The following is a 16522-nucleotide window of genomic DNA, read 5'->3' as shown; positions in this document are numbered from 1 at the left end:
TCAGACACGTTTTTAGGCCATTTTTCAGTATAAAATCTCTATCATAAATCCAGTGATTATCAGCATTTTAAGAAATTACTCACATCAGTAAGTGTATAAAGAAAACTGACATTTGTCATGATGACACATAACATGATATTTATAGCAGGGCAAACTTTTCAGTGACAGATGCCATGTAGTGTGTCTAGTGGTTGGAGCCTAAACCTTCTTTTAAAGTTGCTGAATTTCAGGTAATGCTGAATGGATACGAAAGAGTAAAATGAACACATTCTTTCTGTGTTTATACATTTTTATGTATTTTAGAGTTTAAGAGTTGGCATGTTATGCATTCAGTTTATCCAAAAATATAAAAAATGATTTATGTGACTAAACTTGTAATTTCTACCTACATTGTCATGCCTTAAGCACTAGGCAGTCTGTGAAGTATTTCTTCACACTTTCTTCGTCTGCCCTTAAGAGTTGAATTAGTAATAGAGCACATCATTTTGTACATTGTGAAATACTTCTTCCTTTGAACACTTGTGTGGGCTTTACACGATCTGATATGTGCATTGAGCAGTGGCTTTGTTTGATGAAATGCAGCTCTGCAGAACAGAATCTTTACTGGCGCATGCTCTTGCATGTAAAAATGTTTTTGTATTTTTATTGAAGGATGTGTCTGCTGATGTATCACTCATATGGTTCAAAGTGAAACAGCTAGAGATGAGTAATAGCATCAAGAATCAGTTCACATGTAGTTTTAAACATAATCACAGTTTATCTATGGCAGGTAAGTCATTGGCTGCATCCGAAATCGCGTACTACCCTACTGCACTCACTGACTGTGAGAGCTGGGAAGAAAAACCCCAAAACAACAATGTTTGTGATGAACTACTGATTTTTTTCCTTGACCAACCTGTTCCATGTCTGGTTGTAGTACACCAGTGGTTTCTTTCTTTATCAGGACATTCCTAATTGTTGTGTTGGTTATGTCGAATGTTCAAGCAATGCCTCTGATTGATTTTCCCTCTTTTCACAGCTTCAGAATGGCTTGCTTTTCTCTCATAGACAGTTCTCTGGTCTTCATGTTGGTTTATCCTTTTTAACATCACATGCAGTCTTCACATGCAAAAACCCAGGGCTCAAACCTAGAGTAGACATTCAGAACTATTAATTGTTTAAATAATCAATGTAACAAGGCACACCTGGGCAACAAGAAACACTTGTCAGTCATATGTACCAATATTTTAGATCACTTAAAAATGTGTGGGCTCAAACAAAAGGAGCCATGTTCTAAGTTGTTTAACACATCTAGATGTAAATATCAGCAAATAAAAGCTGAAATTCTGACCTGTTGTCTCCTATTCATATTTTGATCTCAAACCCAAATTTGGTATTTCTATAACTGCTGATCTCCGGGGATTTTCACACGCAACAGTTTCTATAGTTTACTCAGAATGGTGCAATAAAGAAAAAAAATGTCCAGTGAGCGTCAGTTCTGTGACAGAAACGCCTCGCTGATGAGAGAGGTAAACAGAGAAATGCCAGACTGTTTTGAGCTGACAGAAAGGCTACAGTAACTCTGATGTCCACTCTGAACAATTATGGTGAGCAGAAAAGAATCTCAGAATGCACAACACATCGAACTTTGAGGTGGATGGGCTACAACAGCAGAAGACCACATCAGGTTCCACTTCTGTCAGCCAAGAACAGAAAGCGGAGGCTGCAGTGGGCACAGACTCACCACAACTTGACAGTTGAAGACTGGAAAAACGCAATCTTGATTTCTGCTAAGATGGTCAGGTCAGAATTTGGTGCCAACAGCATGAATACATGGATCCAACCTTCCTTGTGGCTCAGGTGGTAAAGTGGGTTGTTCACTAATCGTATGGTTGGCGGTTCGATTCCTGGCCGATGCTGCGCAAGTCTTCCTCACTATAATCCAATTCACTCCAAGTCGAGTCCCAGTTTGTGCTCTCCATAATGGAGGTGGAAATGGAAACTTCGGTCTTCGTCGAAATCGACGGACGAACTCCTGAATGGGTAACAGTGTGAAGCACTTTGTAGAACCACTAAGGTTAAAAAAGCGTTATATAAGTGCAGACCATTTACCTTGTTTCAACAGTCCAAGTTGCAGGAGGTGGTGTGGGGAATGTTTTCTTGGCAGTCTTTGGGCCCATTAATATCAGTACCAATCAATCCAAGCTTGAAGGCCACAATCTATTTGAGTGTTATTGCTGACAATGTGCATCCCTTCATGGCCACAATTTACCCATCTTCTGAATTCAATAAAACACCTTTGGGATGTGATAGAACGGGAGATTTGCATCATGAAAGTGCACCTAAAAAATCTACCGGAATTGCGTTATGCAATCATGCCAACATAGACCAGAATCTCAAAGGAATGTTTCTGACATCTTGTAGAATCCATGAAGAATTGAGACTGTTTTGAAAACAAAGGGAGGTCCTACTCAGTATTATTATAGTGTTTCTAATAAAGTGCTTAGTGAGTGGAATTCCATTATTATATGGTTATTATATATTCCACTATATTCCACAATACTCCTTAAAAAAAAACTCCTCACAGAAACCTTCACCATATGAAGGAAGATATGTTTTATTCATCAGTTTATGATTAATACAAGTCTCTGTAAGTTACTAGGTTATTATAGAAACCATATGTAACACTGCTGTACACGGTCATGTAAGTATGGTGTGATTTTGCCATCTTTATCAGTTTAGATTTTCTTCTGCTGACTTGGCATAGCAGTAACACTGCATTATGCACTTTCAAACCAGATAATTCATTTTCAGAACGATGTTATGTATGAGCAAGACATCTTTTGCTAAACATATCCTGTATCTTTTTTTTTATATACTCGATTGCCTCAGCACACAATATTTTATTTTGTAGCTGTAACCAGTGCCTGAAATGTTGCAAACAAGTGCAGATTGTGTCATAAATCTTGCATCGCTTATATTACTGTAGTTTAAATTGAGGCTTAGTCTGTCTGAATCATCACGTCTCGTACAGGTTTGGTGACATTGTTTAGCCAATTTATCTGTGCGCACCACTAATGTTTAGAGCTATGTTTAGAAAATCTTTGTACTTTTGGGAAAGTTTAAAAGAAGGCTTTGAATTATGAATGTTTGAGCAGGTGCATCTCCTTAAAGTACCAAACAGGGCAGACAGATAACATGATAATTTGGTGAGGTGCATTCTGAGTTTTCAAGAAACTAGGGCAATCTGGCATCTGACATACTAAAGAAATTCATTTGGTCTTGCAGATAAAACGGCTCTGGAGAAGTTCTATCGTGTATGTTTTTTGCTCAGGTCAGTCTGTGCGTAGATTTTCTAGGAATGTTTCACAAGGGTCTACGAATTAGAAACTCTGTTCACTTGCAATCTTTTGTTAGCTTTGGCATAGGAAACAACTTGTTTTGAGTTTGTTCTACTCTGCTCTATTCTGTCTTATTTGTTGTTTCCCAGTTTTACATGTGGCATCATATGAGCTGCTGCTCATGCATGCATACATAAAGTTGAGCTGAAAATAAACAGTTTCACAGCCTGAAGGATGGGAGGCATATTATGCAGTATAAATATTAATGACTGCACTGCTACTACTCTAAACTCCAGGAAAATGTATGAAAATCATAATTTCTTAGTGTTAGATTTGAAGGAAAAACTTGGAACCCTATAATGAGGATGCTTGGCAGACATGTTACATTGTTCAATAAGCCTTGATTATTTACTACAGTTAATTAATCTGTACATTTAATTTACAGTGATTATACTAGCTAGAGTCTTATGCTTAAATTCGTTACTGTTCCATTTCATTTGGCTTAATTTATTTATGACCTTATGCACATCACCCCTTTTATTTATTTATTTATTTATTTATTTATTTATTTTTTTTTTTTTGGGAACATCACACTCTCAGGATTAGTATTTCAGTGCTCTCAGTGGTTTGAGGGCGAATGAAATATTATCCCATTGTCCTCTAAAAAAGTAATCAGAGAAGAGCTGCCCAGAGCAGCATTAATGTGTGCAGTTGGCTTAATTTTTTTGAAGAGTGTAAAGGTTGTGTTCCTCCCTTCAAAAGATTTAAAAGTTTTGTTCATACAGAACAAAGTGAAAAGTGCATCTAGGTCAGCCTGATTGATGAGCTCGGTATGTAGCACATACAGTGCAAACATGTTTCATAGCAATACTCAGTGAACTCCGTGCTCATTGGAAATGGAATCCAGTGTGTGACTTTCTCTTCATTAGCTTCTGAGAATGCAGTGTCTGTTTGCACCTGAGATCAGCCACACTGACAGATTGACACACCTCGGCTCAGCTCTCAGGTCCTAATTGCTCTTCGTGTGTGTGCTGCAGTGCCTTTTCTGGCTGCAGCCTCATGGTATGAATAACTGGCATTAGTGGGCCAGGAGAGTATACTGTAAGCAAAGAACTGTGAGTAATCACTGTGTTCTGCGCTTAATTGGTAGTGCAGTAGACATAAATGAGGCATATAAATGATGAGCATGTATGTGTAATAAATGATGATATGTACGAGTAATTTAGAGTTGAGGTGAATATAAAATAGGTTTAAGGGCTTTATGTTAAGGCTAGCTGTATCTTTTAGGTAACTCCAACAGAGCTGTCTCAGTCAGTGGTCTACAGCTATTTATTTTTAATGACACTCTCTCCGCCTTTGTTTATCACAAAGACATAGTAAAGGGAGCAGGAAGCAGGGGGCTGAAACTGCTAGCATAATAATATTTAGATAAACAAACTTTAAAATGGAGTACATGGTGTCCCAAAAGACTCCATACTAGGGCTGCAACAACCAATCGATAAAATCGATAATAATCGATAATTTAAATAATCTACAACAAATTTTATTATGGATTAGTTGGGTCTGTGATGTCACTGTGGAAAATCCCCCGTCAGTGACGTCATTTCACTATGGTGAAAAATGCACGTCTATGAATAAAACACATCTGGAAAGGCGGAGGTCACAGAGTGAGCTGCTGGGGGAAAAGTGCACGATCCAGGTTGTCTAAAACATGAGAATGTTTTATATTAAGCGCTTCAAACAAACTTGTAAGTGTATTAACGTGGCTTGTCGTGTCAGATACTGCGACAGATGCGTGTGCTGTTTAATGTGTTTGAGATTTTTACCTTTACATCCTTATCTGTAAATGTTAGAAATTCACACTAGTATTTCCATTTTACATAAAGTCTCGTCCCGACAGCGAGCGAGTCTCCATTAGACTTCACTGAATGAGCGCGAGTCCACGCATGCGCGTCAATCAAACAGTGCAACAGAAAGGAAGCGCAATAAATCTGACTGAAATATTCATTTTGATCAAATATGTTGTTTGATGATATATTCAGAAACAAAAGTAATGGTGTTTTTTATGAGAGCAGTAACTGTAATGCGGTTAGAACATGGAATTGTAAAGAAATGTAAGAAGTGTCGTACATTTACAGAATAAAGTAACGTTACTGTGTTCAGATGAGTGAATGTGTGTTACTGCAGAATATTAAAAATAGAAACTTTTTTTTAGCATTTTTAATATAGTGATTTAACTTCTGCTTTAAAGCTTGTGGACAATCAGATTTTTTTTGTTTTCAAAATATTAATATTAATATTTTTAAAAATCCTTTGCACAATGTATAGCATAGCACATATAGATAGATTTAATACCTTTTTCATAGCCTTCAATTTGCACAATGTTTGAAGGACAACATTGGGCAGAATGTGAAATAACACGTTTAAAAAACAAACAAACAAACAGAAAATAAAAACTGGCCTTTTAATCCAACTAATTGATTAATCGAAGAAACAGTGGACAGATTAATCGATTATCAAAATAATCATTAGTTGCATCCCTACTCCATATATAGGGGAAATTAACACCTTTTTTAAAATATTTTTTATTATTATTTTTTTTTAGCAAAATGTCTTCCAACATTTTTATACTTAGTTCATATTATATAATATATTTTTCAGATAGCCTTTAAGAATGCCTTTGACAAAATAAGAACGTATTGAAATCATTCTCATGGTTGGATCGGGAAGTGGATGGACTTTAACAGGAAACATGACAAACACATCACACACACAACACTGTTGCCAAACTTATTAACAAATTCAAACTTATTAACAAAAAGAGTGGAAGTGTTGCGGACCAACTGAGAAGTAGACGTCCATGAACATCAACTGACGAAGGCACGGCTGTGGCTATCGCCTCATATTAATCTCATATCTCATAAATGTGTTCAGTTTATAATAAAAGCAAAAGAATTGGCCTTACTTTCAAATGTATATTGCAATGTGCTTTGCAATATAATAGAGCTATATGGTGATGCTGTGTTTTTTCATGAATAAAGATTGCTCTGCAGTCATTTGTCCAAAATGGATTGCCTATTTTTTTTGTTTCTCACCAAAACACCCACAGAAGCCCTCTGTATCTGGAAGCTCTAAGATTTTTCAGAGTGATCACAGAACACCATAAAAACAATGTCTTTTCGTTTGTTCAAGTGCTCATTTGCAATATTGCAGGCTACTGAATAAGCACGTCACAACTGTGGAATTTTGACTGATTGTCATACAAAGAATTGTAATTTGCTATTTTTTTCTGTTTCACTTGACACTATTATAATCATAAGAGTAGAAGTAATACACATGGACAGTCATTTATCAATACCAAAACCATTAGAGAATAGACAAAATAATTTTTGTCTGTATTCTGACTGTAAAAGAGGAGACTTAGCACAAATAATAAGAAACAATGTACCATACTGTAGCAAAAGATATGTAAATGCATCAGTGTGCATTAATGTAGTAAATCTGATCATCTAAAACATTTGTTAGAGTGACTAAATATTACAAATCATAGAAACATGGCAAAAATAGCTAATACAGTGTGTCTTATTTATTTATTTATTTATTTATTTATTTTTACAACATGCTAAATTAAATATTTACTAACACACACAGAATTACCATTCAAGGACATTTAGACACACAGATCCCAAAGTTTTTTTTTTTTGTTTCCTCTTAAAGTAACATTCAATGTTAGCAGCATTCGTGATACGCAATAGTTGCTGTGTTTTCTAATCCAGGCAATAATGTAAATGTTGTCATGTATGTTTTCAATAGCAGCTCTGATTCTTGCCTTCAGTTCATCAATATCTGTCACCTAAGTGTTGTACACAAAATCTTTGACAAATTCTCAAAGAAGGAAATCGCAGGGTGCGATGTGATGTCGGACAATCTAGCTGACCAAAGAATGGCGCCTCTACCAATTTGGAAACGTGTTATTCAGAGACTCATGGACAATCATGCCCCAGTGTTGTGGTGTCAAAACTTGGTATTCAGAAAGTCTTAATGTGTTTCTCTATAAAATGTGACAATCCCAGTATTCCTAGTTGAATTTTATATTGGATAAAAGTTGTAAAGATAATTTTTGGACACCTTGTACATTGAAACATTCGACTAAAAATAATGATTAAAATATAATTAAATGAAGAAATTCATTAAGAATGAACATTGTGTTTGGTCAGTGCATGTATTTATAGGAAAACATGAAAGGAATTGTTGTTTTCATATACTGACTCATGATCACTTTGATCATTGTGATCAACTGAAACAATTATGATTACGTGATTATTTAATAATTGGCAGGCCTACTGCTGTCAGTATTGCGTGGACAATAATGTTAACAATTAACAAAAAAAAAAACCCTAAAAAAAAGTTCCAAGCAGAAACTGGTTCTAAAAGCTGTTCAATAAAGGCTGCCATCAGACGACGTGATTGAGTCTTAGTCTCAGTCATGAGGATTTGGACTTAGTTCCATGTTAGAGACTCATTAAAATGCTTGTATCTGTTAATGAGCTTTCGTAAGTAAAAGTATAATGTGAAGTAATGTATGTGGTAGCTTGTGTCCCAGTATTGCATTTCATTAATACTCCTCTCTTCAGCTTTATTTTAATTTTTTTCTGTTGCCGTTGTACTACAAGTCAATCAAGTCTTAACTTGGGGTGGACAAATTGGAGATGAATATAGTAGTCTGCTGGGTTAACAGCTTCTCATATCAGGTAGTCCAAGTACACTTTCTGTTAGCCCGACTTTGTGTCTGGGAAAACAAACTGCACTAAATGAACTTTTTGAACATAGCCAGGATAGTGTGTGTTTTGTCATTGTAGTCTTTTCATATGCCTTGCATTCTTCATGTAGTCTGTTCTTTTTTGTTTTCTGATCCATTCAGTCTTTTAATTGGTTGTATCTGTCACAACGGGCCATTTTGAAAGCCATTTTTGGATGCTTCCTAGAGAGGAGACTAAAGGTTTTCTAAATGTTGGCCCTGGTGCTGTTCCCTCATCACTGCCCTCTGTATTATTTAACGAAAAGCCAGTTAAAATCAAGCAAGCATAAGTGAAACTTGAAGAGTCTCATAGTGACGCGGGGAGTCTACCTTGCTTTTTGATGTTATAGTTTAGTTGTTTTGGACTACCAATTTGTCATCCAGTGTTAAATGCCTATTGTTCATGATGTACTATTTGTATCTGTATCACACAGTGTACAATATAACATTTCTGCTGCTCTAGGTCTGTGTAAATCAATTAAAAACATGTTACTATTGAGTTCATAGACGACATGCACGACTGTGTCAACTAACTAATGGATAAAATCGATTATGAAAATTGTTGTCAACGAATCTCATTATCGATTAGTTAGTCTGTGCGCGGTACATTTACTCACTACATTACTTCTGTTCCGAAAACACACATCAGAGAGTAAATACTAAAGCTATGTCCCAAATTACGTACTATAAACTTACACTATGCACTATGTATTCTACTGTCTAGTCTATGAATTTTAGAAAGATAATATCATCTCAAATGGAACTGGAGCATTTTTTTTTCCCTAACCGGAAGTATAAGTGTTTCCCAGACGATGGCAGATGACGTCACATTACGTGCGTAATGTGATGCCGCTAGCTTTAGCAGATAACCAGAGTCAACTAAAATTACGTTCTCCAGTTTACTGTTTGTCAATGTTACCTTATATGCTCAACATGTCCTCAGTCACCATCAGACGGAGATGTAATTATCAAGTGACTGAGGAAGAAAGTGTGCGACCTCCAAGTCCTTTAAGGCAGGGGTGCATTTTATATTAAACACAATGAAGAAGACTGTAACCTGCAAATGTTACAAAGTGGAGCTCGTGTAGCACTGAAGCACAACAGTGATGCATGAGCACAAACTGTTTATATCCAAAATGCTCCACTGTGTGCAAGGGCTTGGGGAAACTGGTGCAAGTTGCTTAAAAGATTTAGTTTAATTCTAGTTTATTGTCATTAAATGCCTTATTTGTGCACTTGCAGTGTAAATTCTGTTGTTTATTAGAACAGAAGTGATCTGTTAGTAACAAGGCCGCTTTGCTCCTCAATCGCAGTGTAGACACGGCGATGTACAGTGTAGCGCAAGTATGTTATATACAAGTCTTTATGCATTATTTTTTATTGATGCACAAAAAGCACTGAATTAAACTACAGTCCTAAATGAATAATATATATTCTGGTGTGTGTGTGTGTATTGGGTTCCTTTCAGTCTTATATAATTGGACAAACAGTTTAAAGTTTTAGTCTGAAGTTTATATTTGTAACACTCAGTTTGTTGATATTATTTTAAATAAACGAAAAAAATAGTACTGAAAGTTTGCCCCCCGAATAATTGAATAAATAATCAACTATTCGATTATGGATATAACCGTTAGTTGCAGCCCTAGTTCAGACATGTAAAAAATGTGTCTATTAAAAAGTTTTCCAGGTTTTGACGTTTGGTGGAGCATACTCTAAAAACATGTATCAGCCAGTAGGAGACTGAGCAAGGCTTCTGTCCTTCACTCTTATGTTGAGGAAGATGAAGTAGGAGAACCTAATCATGGTTGTCACTTCACATGTAGAATAACACATTTTCTGCAGGATGGCAAAAATTTCTTGTTAACCTAGGTGTGTAGTGCTGGATGCCGAAAGTATGTGTTACACCCATTATCCATTATATAGCAAGGCCTTGGTTGGTTATAATGTTTGAAGAAAGGGGTCAGCGGGTTCAGCTCTATGATGAAAGAAGACTTATGCTGGAGGTATGCTCATCCCTGTGGATTGTCTGCTCTAGCTGAACTCCTCACCCTGTCGAAAACAGTGGAAGAGATAAAAAGAAAAAGAAAAAGTGAGGTGCATTTTGGTCAATAAAATAGGATATATGAGACAGCTTCGATGCAGTCTGGTTATATTGCGTGTGCGTTTGCTAATAATTGTTTTGCATCATTTGCATTGAACATGTAAGCAGGGGTAAAACAAATCATAGTCGATAAATTGTAGCCTAAGCCTATAAAACCTTGCTTGCTGCTCACTTGACACCTTTCATAAACGCATTTTTCTGTAACTGTATGTGCTTATAGTTAGTTAAGGATCCTGCAATGTAGTGTTGGTCACAGTATTATTTGATTTCAAGACAGTGTGATTCAGTGTGGTTTTTTTTTGCAGTCTGTTGGTTGGAGCGTCTGAACTCATCCTTGTCCATGTATATCTCCTGGCTTTGGAAGAACAGTTTTTGACTTGCACCTGGAGTCTTTTAGAGCTCATTGGAGGTGAGCTGTTCAAATTTGAGCTGCATGAATCACCCTGGAGTGGATACTGGAGAGCACCAGAGCTGCTGTTGTGTGGTCCTGTGTGTCAGGAGCATAGCGGTCAGTGCCCTGTGGCCTGAGAGACTGAGATGTTAACAAGCAGTGACATTCTTTTCATGGTCCTGTAATCTGTCTTCTAACTTGAATATATTTTCATCACTTATTGTACCGTTATACTTTTTCTTTCTTTTTTTTTGTATCTGTGTTTATAAAGGCACTGTTCCTAAATTATTACTATTTGATTAGATTTAATAAATGTCACCTTTGTCAGATTTGATTTGAATTTGGTGGTGGGTAGTGTTGCCGCCTTAAAGCTTCAGAGTCTAAGGTTCAGTCCTGAGCTTGTCTGTGTAGAGTTTCACATGCTCTCCCTGTGTTTGTTTAGGTTTCCTCATGGCTCTTTAGTTTCCTCCCAAAACCAGGCAAATACGTGGATTGGCTACTCTAAATTGCCCCTAGATGTGATTGTGTTTGAACATAGTACACTGCAAAGGAAGGTTCATTCCTGCCTTGTGCCCTTTTTTCTCTCCAGATCTACTATGACCCTGACCAGGATAAAGCTGTTACTAAAGATGAATGGCTGAATTGCTTATGCAAAGCTTTTGTTCATTAGATCATGTATTGCTACTGTCAGGATAAGTCCGTTGATAAGGACAGATACTGATTATAGTAGGTGCCCAGATGACATCCTGTACCTGTGCTCAACAATGTCATCTTCAACATTAAACTGTGTCTCATTCTCATGAAAGTATGTTATAGATACCCATTAGACTTCAGTGCCCTTTCACTAATGATACAAAAGAAATAGTGGGCAAAGCAAGCAGTAACATTTTATGTTGTACAAATGCTTTTATGGACAATGGCACAACAAAGCACAGTAATTTCCTTAATGGCGATTTGTATCATCTGCAAAATCCATAAGTGGATGTCTCTAGACCTGACTGTAAAGAAGCTTGGCTTTGGAGCTATCTATGAAATCCAACTGACATGGCCTGTTTGAAACTGTATTCTGTGCTTTATTCCACCCTGGTTTCCACTAGCAACTGCAAATACTTTTAGACAATTATAGAATTTCACACAATAGTGGCCAATGCCATCTCTTGTTTGTTGTACCACTGTATGTAACGTTGTACATCCCAGCTATTTGTTCCCTGGAAGCCCTCCAGATAACTGACTGTATGAGCAAAATAGGCCTTGGCCTTTCGTCTGTCAGGAGTGGACGTACATGTTCCTTCTCCTTACTCCTCAGTGATATAAACTGACTGCATAAGCTGAGTTCATCTCTCTCAATATGGTGCAGTGTATTCAGCAGGTGGCTTGCAGATGGAGCTTGTTTAGGTGACTGGCCATACTTCCTGTTGAATTATGATGCTTTTATACAGGAGCTGCGCCTGCTGACTTTAGACTGTGAAACATCAACTTCATTTTATAACCATTAGCAATGAATGTGTTGTTAATCTTCCTCTTTTTTTAAATCTCTCTCTCCCTTGTTTTTTTCCTCTCCCTCTTTGTGATGTCAGATAACAGTTACAGAAGCTGTGCTGTTCCTGATGCAATATACATCAAAAGATCTGGATAGTCGAAAGAAGACTATTGCAACTGGGGACTGTTGTTACCTCAACCCTCTGGTACGCAGGACTTGCCGTTTTTTGGGTATGTACTAAATCATAATTTTGGCATCATCATTTTCTTGAAAAAACAAAACAAAACCTAATATATTGTTTTTAAGCCAATCTATCACTGGGTCTAGGTAACCAGTGAAAGCGCAGGATACATATGATTCTCTTTCATGTGTTCATATCTTTCTTTATGTCTACAAGAATAAGAATAAAGTAGTGAAAGGAATTACTAGTCTGGTCCCACTTTAAAATCTTTGTGTACATAAACAAGCTCCCATCTGCACTCACCCCATATTATCTTCCATGTGACTTCACCACCACAACTGCATCGCTTGTTATTGCTTGTTAAACAATTCGGGTTTTTGCTCATAGAAGTGTTTAAAGAAATCTTAATTATTACTTATAGGGCCATGTTCAGAGTTGGTGGCTTAAGTCAGCAACTCAAGTACAAATGTTACATCAATATTAATGTGGGGAAATCTGTGTGTATTCAGAGTTTGTTTACACAGGTACTTAAGTCAGTTGTCTGCATGGACTAGTCAGAAGATGCAAATCACCTGCATGTAGTCTTAGGTTGCCAGATTTTTCCTGAGTAGGTGCATACGAGATGCCAACCCCCCCCCACCCCCCCACCCCCCAATAGCAGCTAGACCTCTCACCTTTAATCACAAGCATTTGCCTTTAAGCCAAAAATAAACCAGGGATAGAAAATGCAGTTTGAAGAAGGAACTAGTGTTTTTTTTCCCTTTGGTATAAGATGCAATACAATGTAACATAAAAGCAAGAGAAATTTTAAAAGTGAAAAATGAGTAAGACTAATAAATAATATGTGATTAAGAAGATTGCAAATGTTCAAATAAAAATCTAATTAGAGTCTAATATGTTGCCAATATATTGCTTCATGAATTGTCCTAGTTTGAGTCATCACATTAATCACTTGTTTCATTTAACAATATGGTTTCCAGCTTATAAAATAGCACTTGATCCAGCAACTCATAATTATCTAGCTTTTTAAAAATATATATATTGTGTGATGACCGTTACTTGTGGGTACAACTTGGGATGGGATATGATGGAATACAATATATTAAATTGAGGTCATGAAATGTTAATGTGTGCATTGGATATATTTTATTTTATCATGCTTATAATGAGCTATTTTGAGTTGTTGAATTATTAAAATAATGATATTTGTTAATTTGATGGGCTGTCCTGTAAAGAAAACATCTAGATGTTTTGAAGGATAAGCTGACCAAGCATTCATTGGCTACATATACAACTCACAAGTTAATAAAGATCTTTGTCCATAAAAATGTGCCTCAAAATAAGCATTGTATCTGATTCAATGTGCTATGTCCTCCGATGTCCTCTGTGCAAAAAAAAGAACTGTTGACTTTAAAAGGGGGGCGCATGGTGGCTTAGTGGTTAGCACGTTTGCCTCACACCTCCAGGGTCCGTGGTTCGAGTCCCCCCGGGTACTCCGGTTTCCTCCCCCAGTCCAAAGACATGCATAGTAGGCTGATTGGCATGTTCAGAGTGTCCGTAGTGTATGAATGAGTGTGTATGTGATTGTGCCCTGCAATGGACTGGCACCCTGTCCAGGGTGTACCCTGCCCTGTGCCTGATGCTCCCTGGGATAGGTTCCCTGTGACCCTGAAAAGGAGTAAGCGGTAGAAGATGGATGGATGGACTTTAAAAGGATGATACTGTTAATTCAGGAATTTTATCATATTTATTTATGTAAAATTGGCATCATATTGCTTGCCATAGTTCCTTTAAGTGCATTTCCACCTAAAACATGAATTTGAGTGGGATGTTGTGGTTACATATCAAACAGCAGTGGTGAACTTGATACTGCTCCTTGCTTGAGCTGATATAGCAGGAAAGATTTTCAAAGTCAGAATTGTGCATGAGATATGCCTCTGTTTTAGTCAAACTCCACCCTGCATGTGCAACTCTCGTATAACTTCTGAAAAACACTTAAGTCTGGAGTTACGTATGAGATTGGGATAGTAATGTGTGCAATTTTGGCATTAAATCCTCACTAAATGTGCAAAGCTGAATTCTGAAAACAACCTATAGTGTCTGCACTGTTATACTCTTTAACTCTGGGAGGACCTCCAGGCAGTGCGGTGCTTTCTGTGGTGGTGTGCTGCTTATTATATTTAACCTTTCAATAAGACATTGCCAGTGGCTCGCTCTCACTATTTGTCCATTCTTTCTCCATAGGGAATTTCTTTCTTTTTTTCATCCTTTGAATGAAACAGTAGGCATGGTTCTTTAATATTTTATTTGTTGGTTGATTTGGCTTTAATAAATTGCTTATTCTGTAGTTCAGGTAGTAAAGCTGTGGTACTTTGCGGCAGTGGCAATTTCAGCTCCTGACCTACAGTCACGCATCTTATTTACATAATGACTCACATGCCGCTGTTTTCTAGGAGAAATTAAATTTAGAAAATGGCTCTAGGTCATGACATGTTCAAACCAACTCTGCCTGTGCTTTCACTGTTTATCCTCCTCCATTCTCCTGTCAACTCTGACAGGGAGAAGTTCCTTGTAAGTTTATATTCAAGAGAAAAATAGAGAGAACCGTGGAAAGAATGAGCATTTGACAAATGCTTCAAAGAATGTTGTGAGGCAATGCATTATTCAGACTTTTTCCTATTCCACAAACCCTATACTGAAACTAAGTTAACAGCAGGGAAATTTACAACGTCCTACATATTTAGTCATATATAAACATACATTTTTAGTATACTTTAGGTTTTTTAAAAACTCATCATACACTGGTATAAAAATATGCGCTCAGCGAGGAACACCTGTTCACCTTCTCATTCATGCAGTTATCTAAAAAATATGATCTCAGTGATTTTGACCGTGGCATGATGGTGCCAGAGGGGCTAGTTTGAGTATTCCTATAACTGCTGAGCTCTTGGGATTTTCATGTCTCTAGAGTCTCTAGAGTTTACACAGAATGATGCAATAAAGGAAAAATATCCAGTGAGCAGTAGTTCTGCAGACGGAAACACCGTGTTAAGGAGAGAGGTTAATTGAGAATGGCCAGACTGGTTCAACCTGACAGAAAACAAAAGGCTACAACAGCAAAAGACCGTGTCTGGCTCTACTTCTGTCAGCCAAGAACAGAACGCTGAGGCTGCAGTGTGCACAGACTCATCAAAACTGGACAGTTGCAGACTGGAAAAACGTAGTTTGGTCTGATGAATCTCGATTTCTGCTGAGGTACACAGATTGGTTGGGTCAGAATTTGGCACCAACAGCATGAATCCATGGATCCAACCTTCCTTGTGTCAGCAGTCCTGGCTGGTGGAGGTGGCGTAATGATGTGTGGAATGTTTTCTTGTCACACTTTGGGGCCGTTAATACCAATCAGTCATTGTTTGAAGGCCACAGCCTAGTAGGAGTATTGTTGCTGACTATGTGAATCCCTTCATGGCCACAATTTATTCATTTTCTAATGGCTAATTCCAGCATAATAATGCACCATGTCACAAAACAAAACTCGTCTCAAACTGGTTTAATGAACATGACAATGAGTTCAGTGTTCTTCAGTCTTCCCAGTCACTGGATCTGAATCCAGTAGAACACATTTGACATGATGTAGAACGGGAGATTCACAGCATGAAAGTACACCTGAAAAATCTGCCAGAATTGTGTGATGCAATCATGTCAACATGGACCAGAATCTCAAAGGAATGTTTCCAACATCTTGTGGAATCCACATTATGAAGAATTGAGAGTGTTTTGATAGCAAAGGGAAGCCCTACCCTGTATTAGTATAGTGTTTGGTGAGTGTATAGTATGCCATTTTTATGTATAAAATCAATATAAATCCATCAGTAATCACAATTTAATTTGTTCTCTGTAATATTCTTCTAATTAAGGACAGGAATGAATATGATCAAGTCATATATAAACAGAGATTTTTGGAATTTTTATTTTTATTTTTTAAGGTTTTTTTTATTTTTAGAAAAAAGTTTTGAAGTACAATGCGATGTTATGTTTTTCCACTTTTGTAAGTGAGGTTTATAAGGTTTATTAAGGAAAGTGAAATGTATATCATAATGACACAAACTGTCATATTCGGAGATACGGGAGATAAAGTGGGTGCTTAAGAATTCTTTAAGGTTGATAGGTTTCAGATAATGTGGAAGACTTGAGAAGACAAAAACAGTGGAATAAAGAGTTTTCTTTTGAGTTTTGTTAATTTACTACAGT

General features: G+C 37.0%; 1 protein-coding gene across 3 annotated transcripts in view; it reads left to right on the top strand.

Annotated features, from left to right (window-relative positions):
• plppr5b (phospholipid phosphatase related 5b) overlaps positions 1 to 16522 on the top strand; it is a 73907-nt gene that overhangs the window by 22922 nt on the left and 34463 nt on the right. For all 3 annotated transcript variants that reach the window (XM_047156714.2, XM_017473751.3, XM_047156719.2), the window contains exon 4: positions 12188 to 12320. In XM_047156714.2, coding sequence (XP_047012670.1) covers positions 12188 to 12320 — 133 coding nt within the window. The remainder of the gene's footprint in view (positions 1 to 12187; positions 12321 to 16522) is intronic.

The sequence above is a fragment of the Ictalurus punctatus genome, chromosome 1 (assembly GCF_001660625.3).
Source record: "Ictalurus punctatus breed USDA103 chromosome 1, Coco_2.0, whole genome shotgun sequence".
Classification (NCBI taxonomy): domain Eukaryota; kingdom Metazoa; phylum Chordata; class Actinopteri; order Siluriformes; family Ictaluridae; genus Ictalurus; species Ictalurus punctatus.
This window is presented reverse-complemented; position numbering and strand designations above follow the sequence as displayed.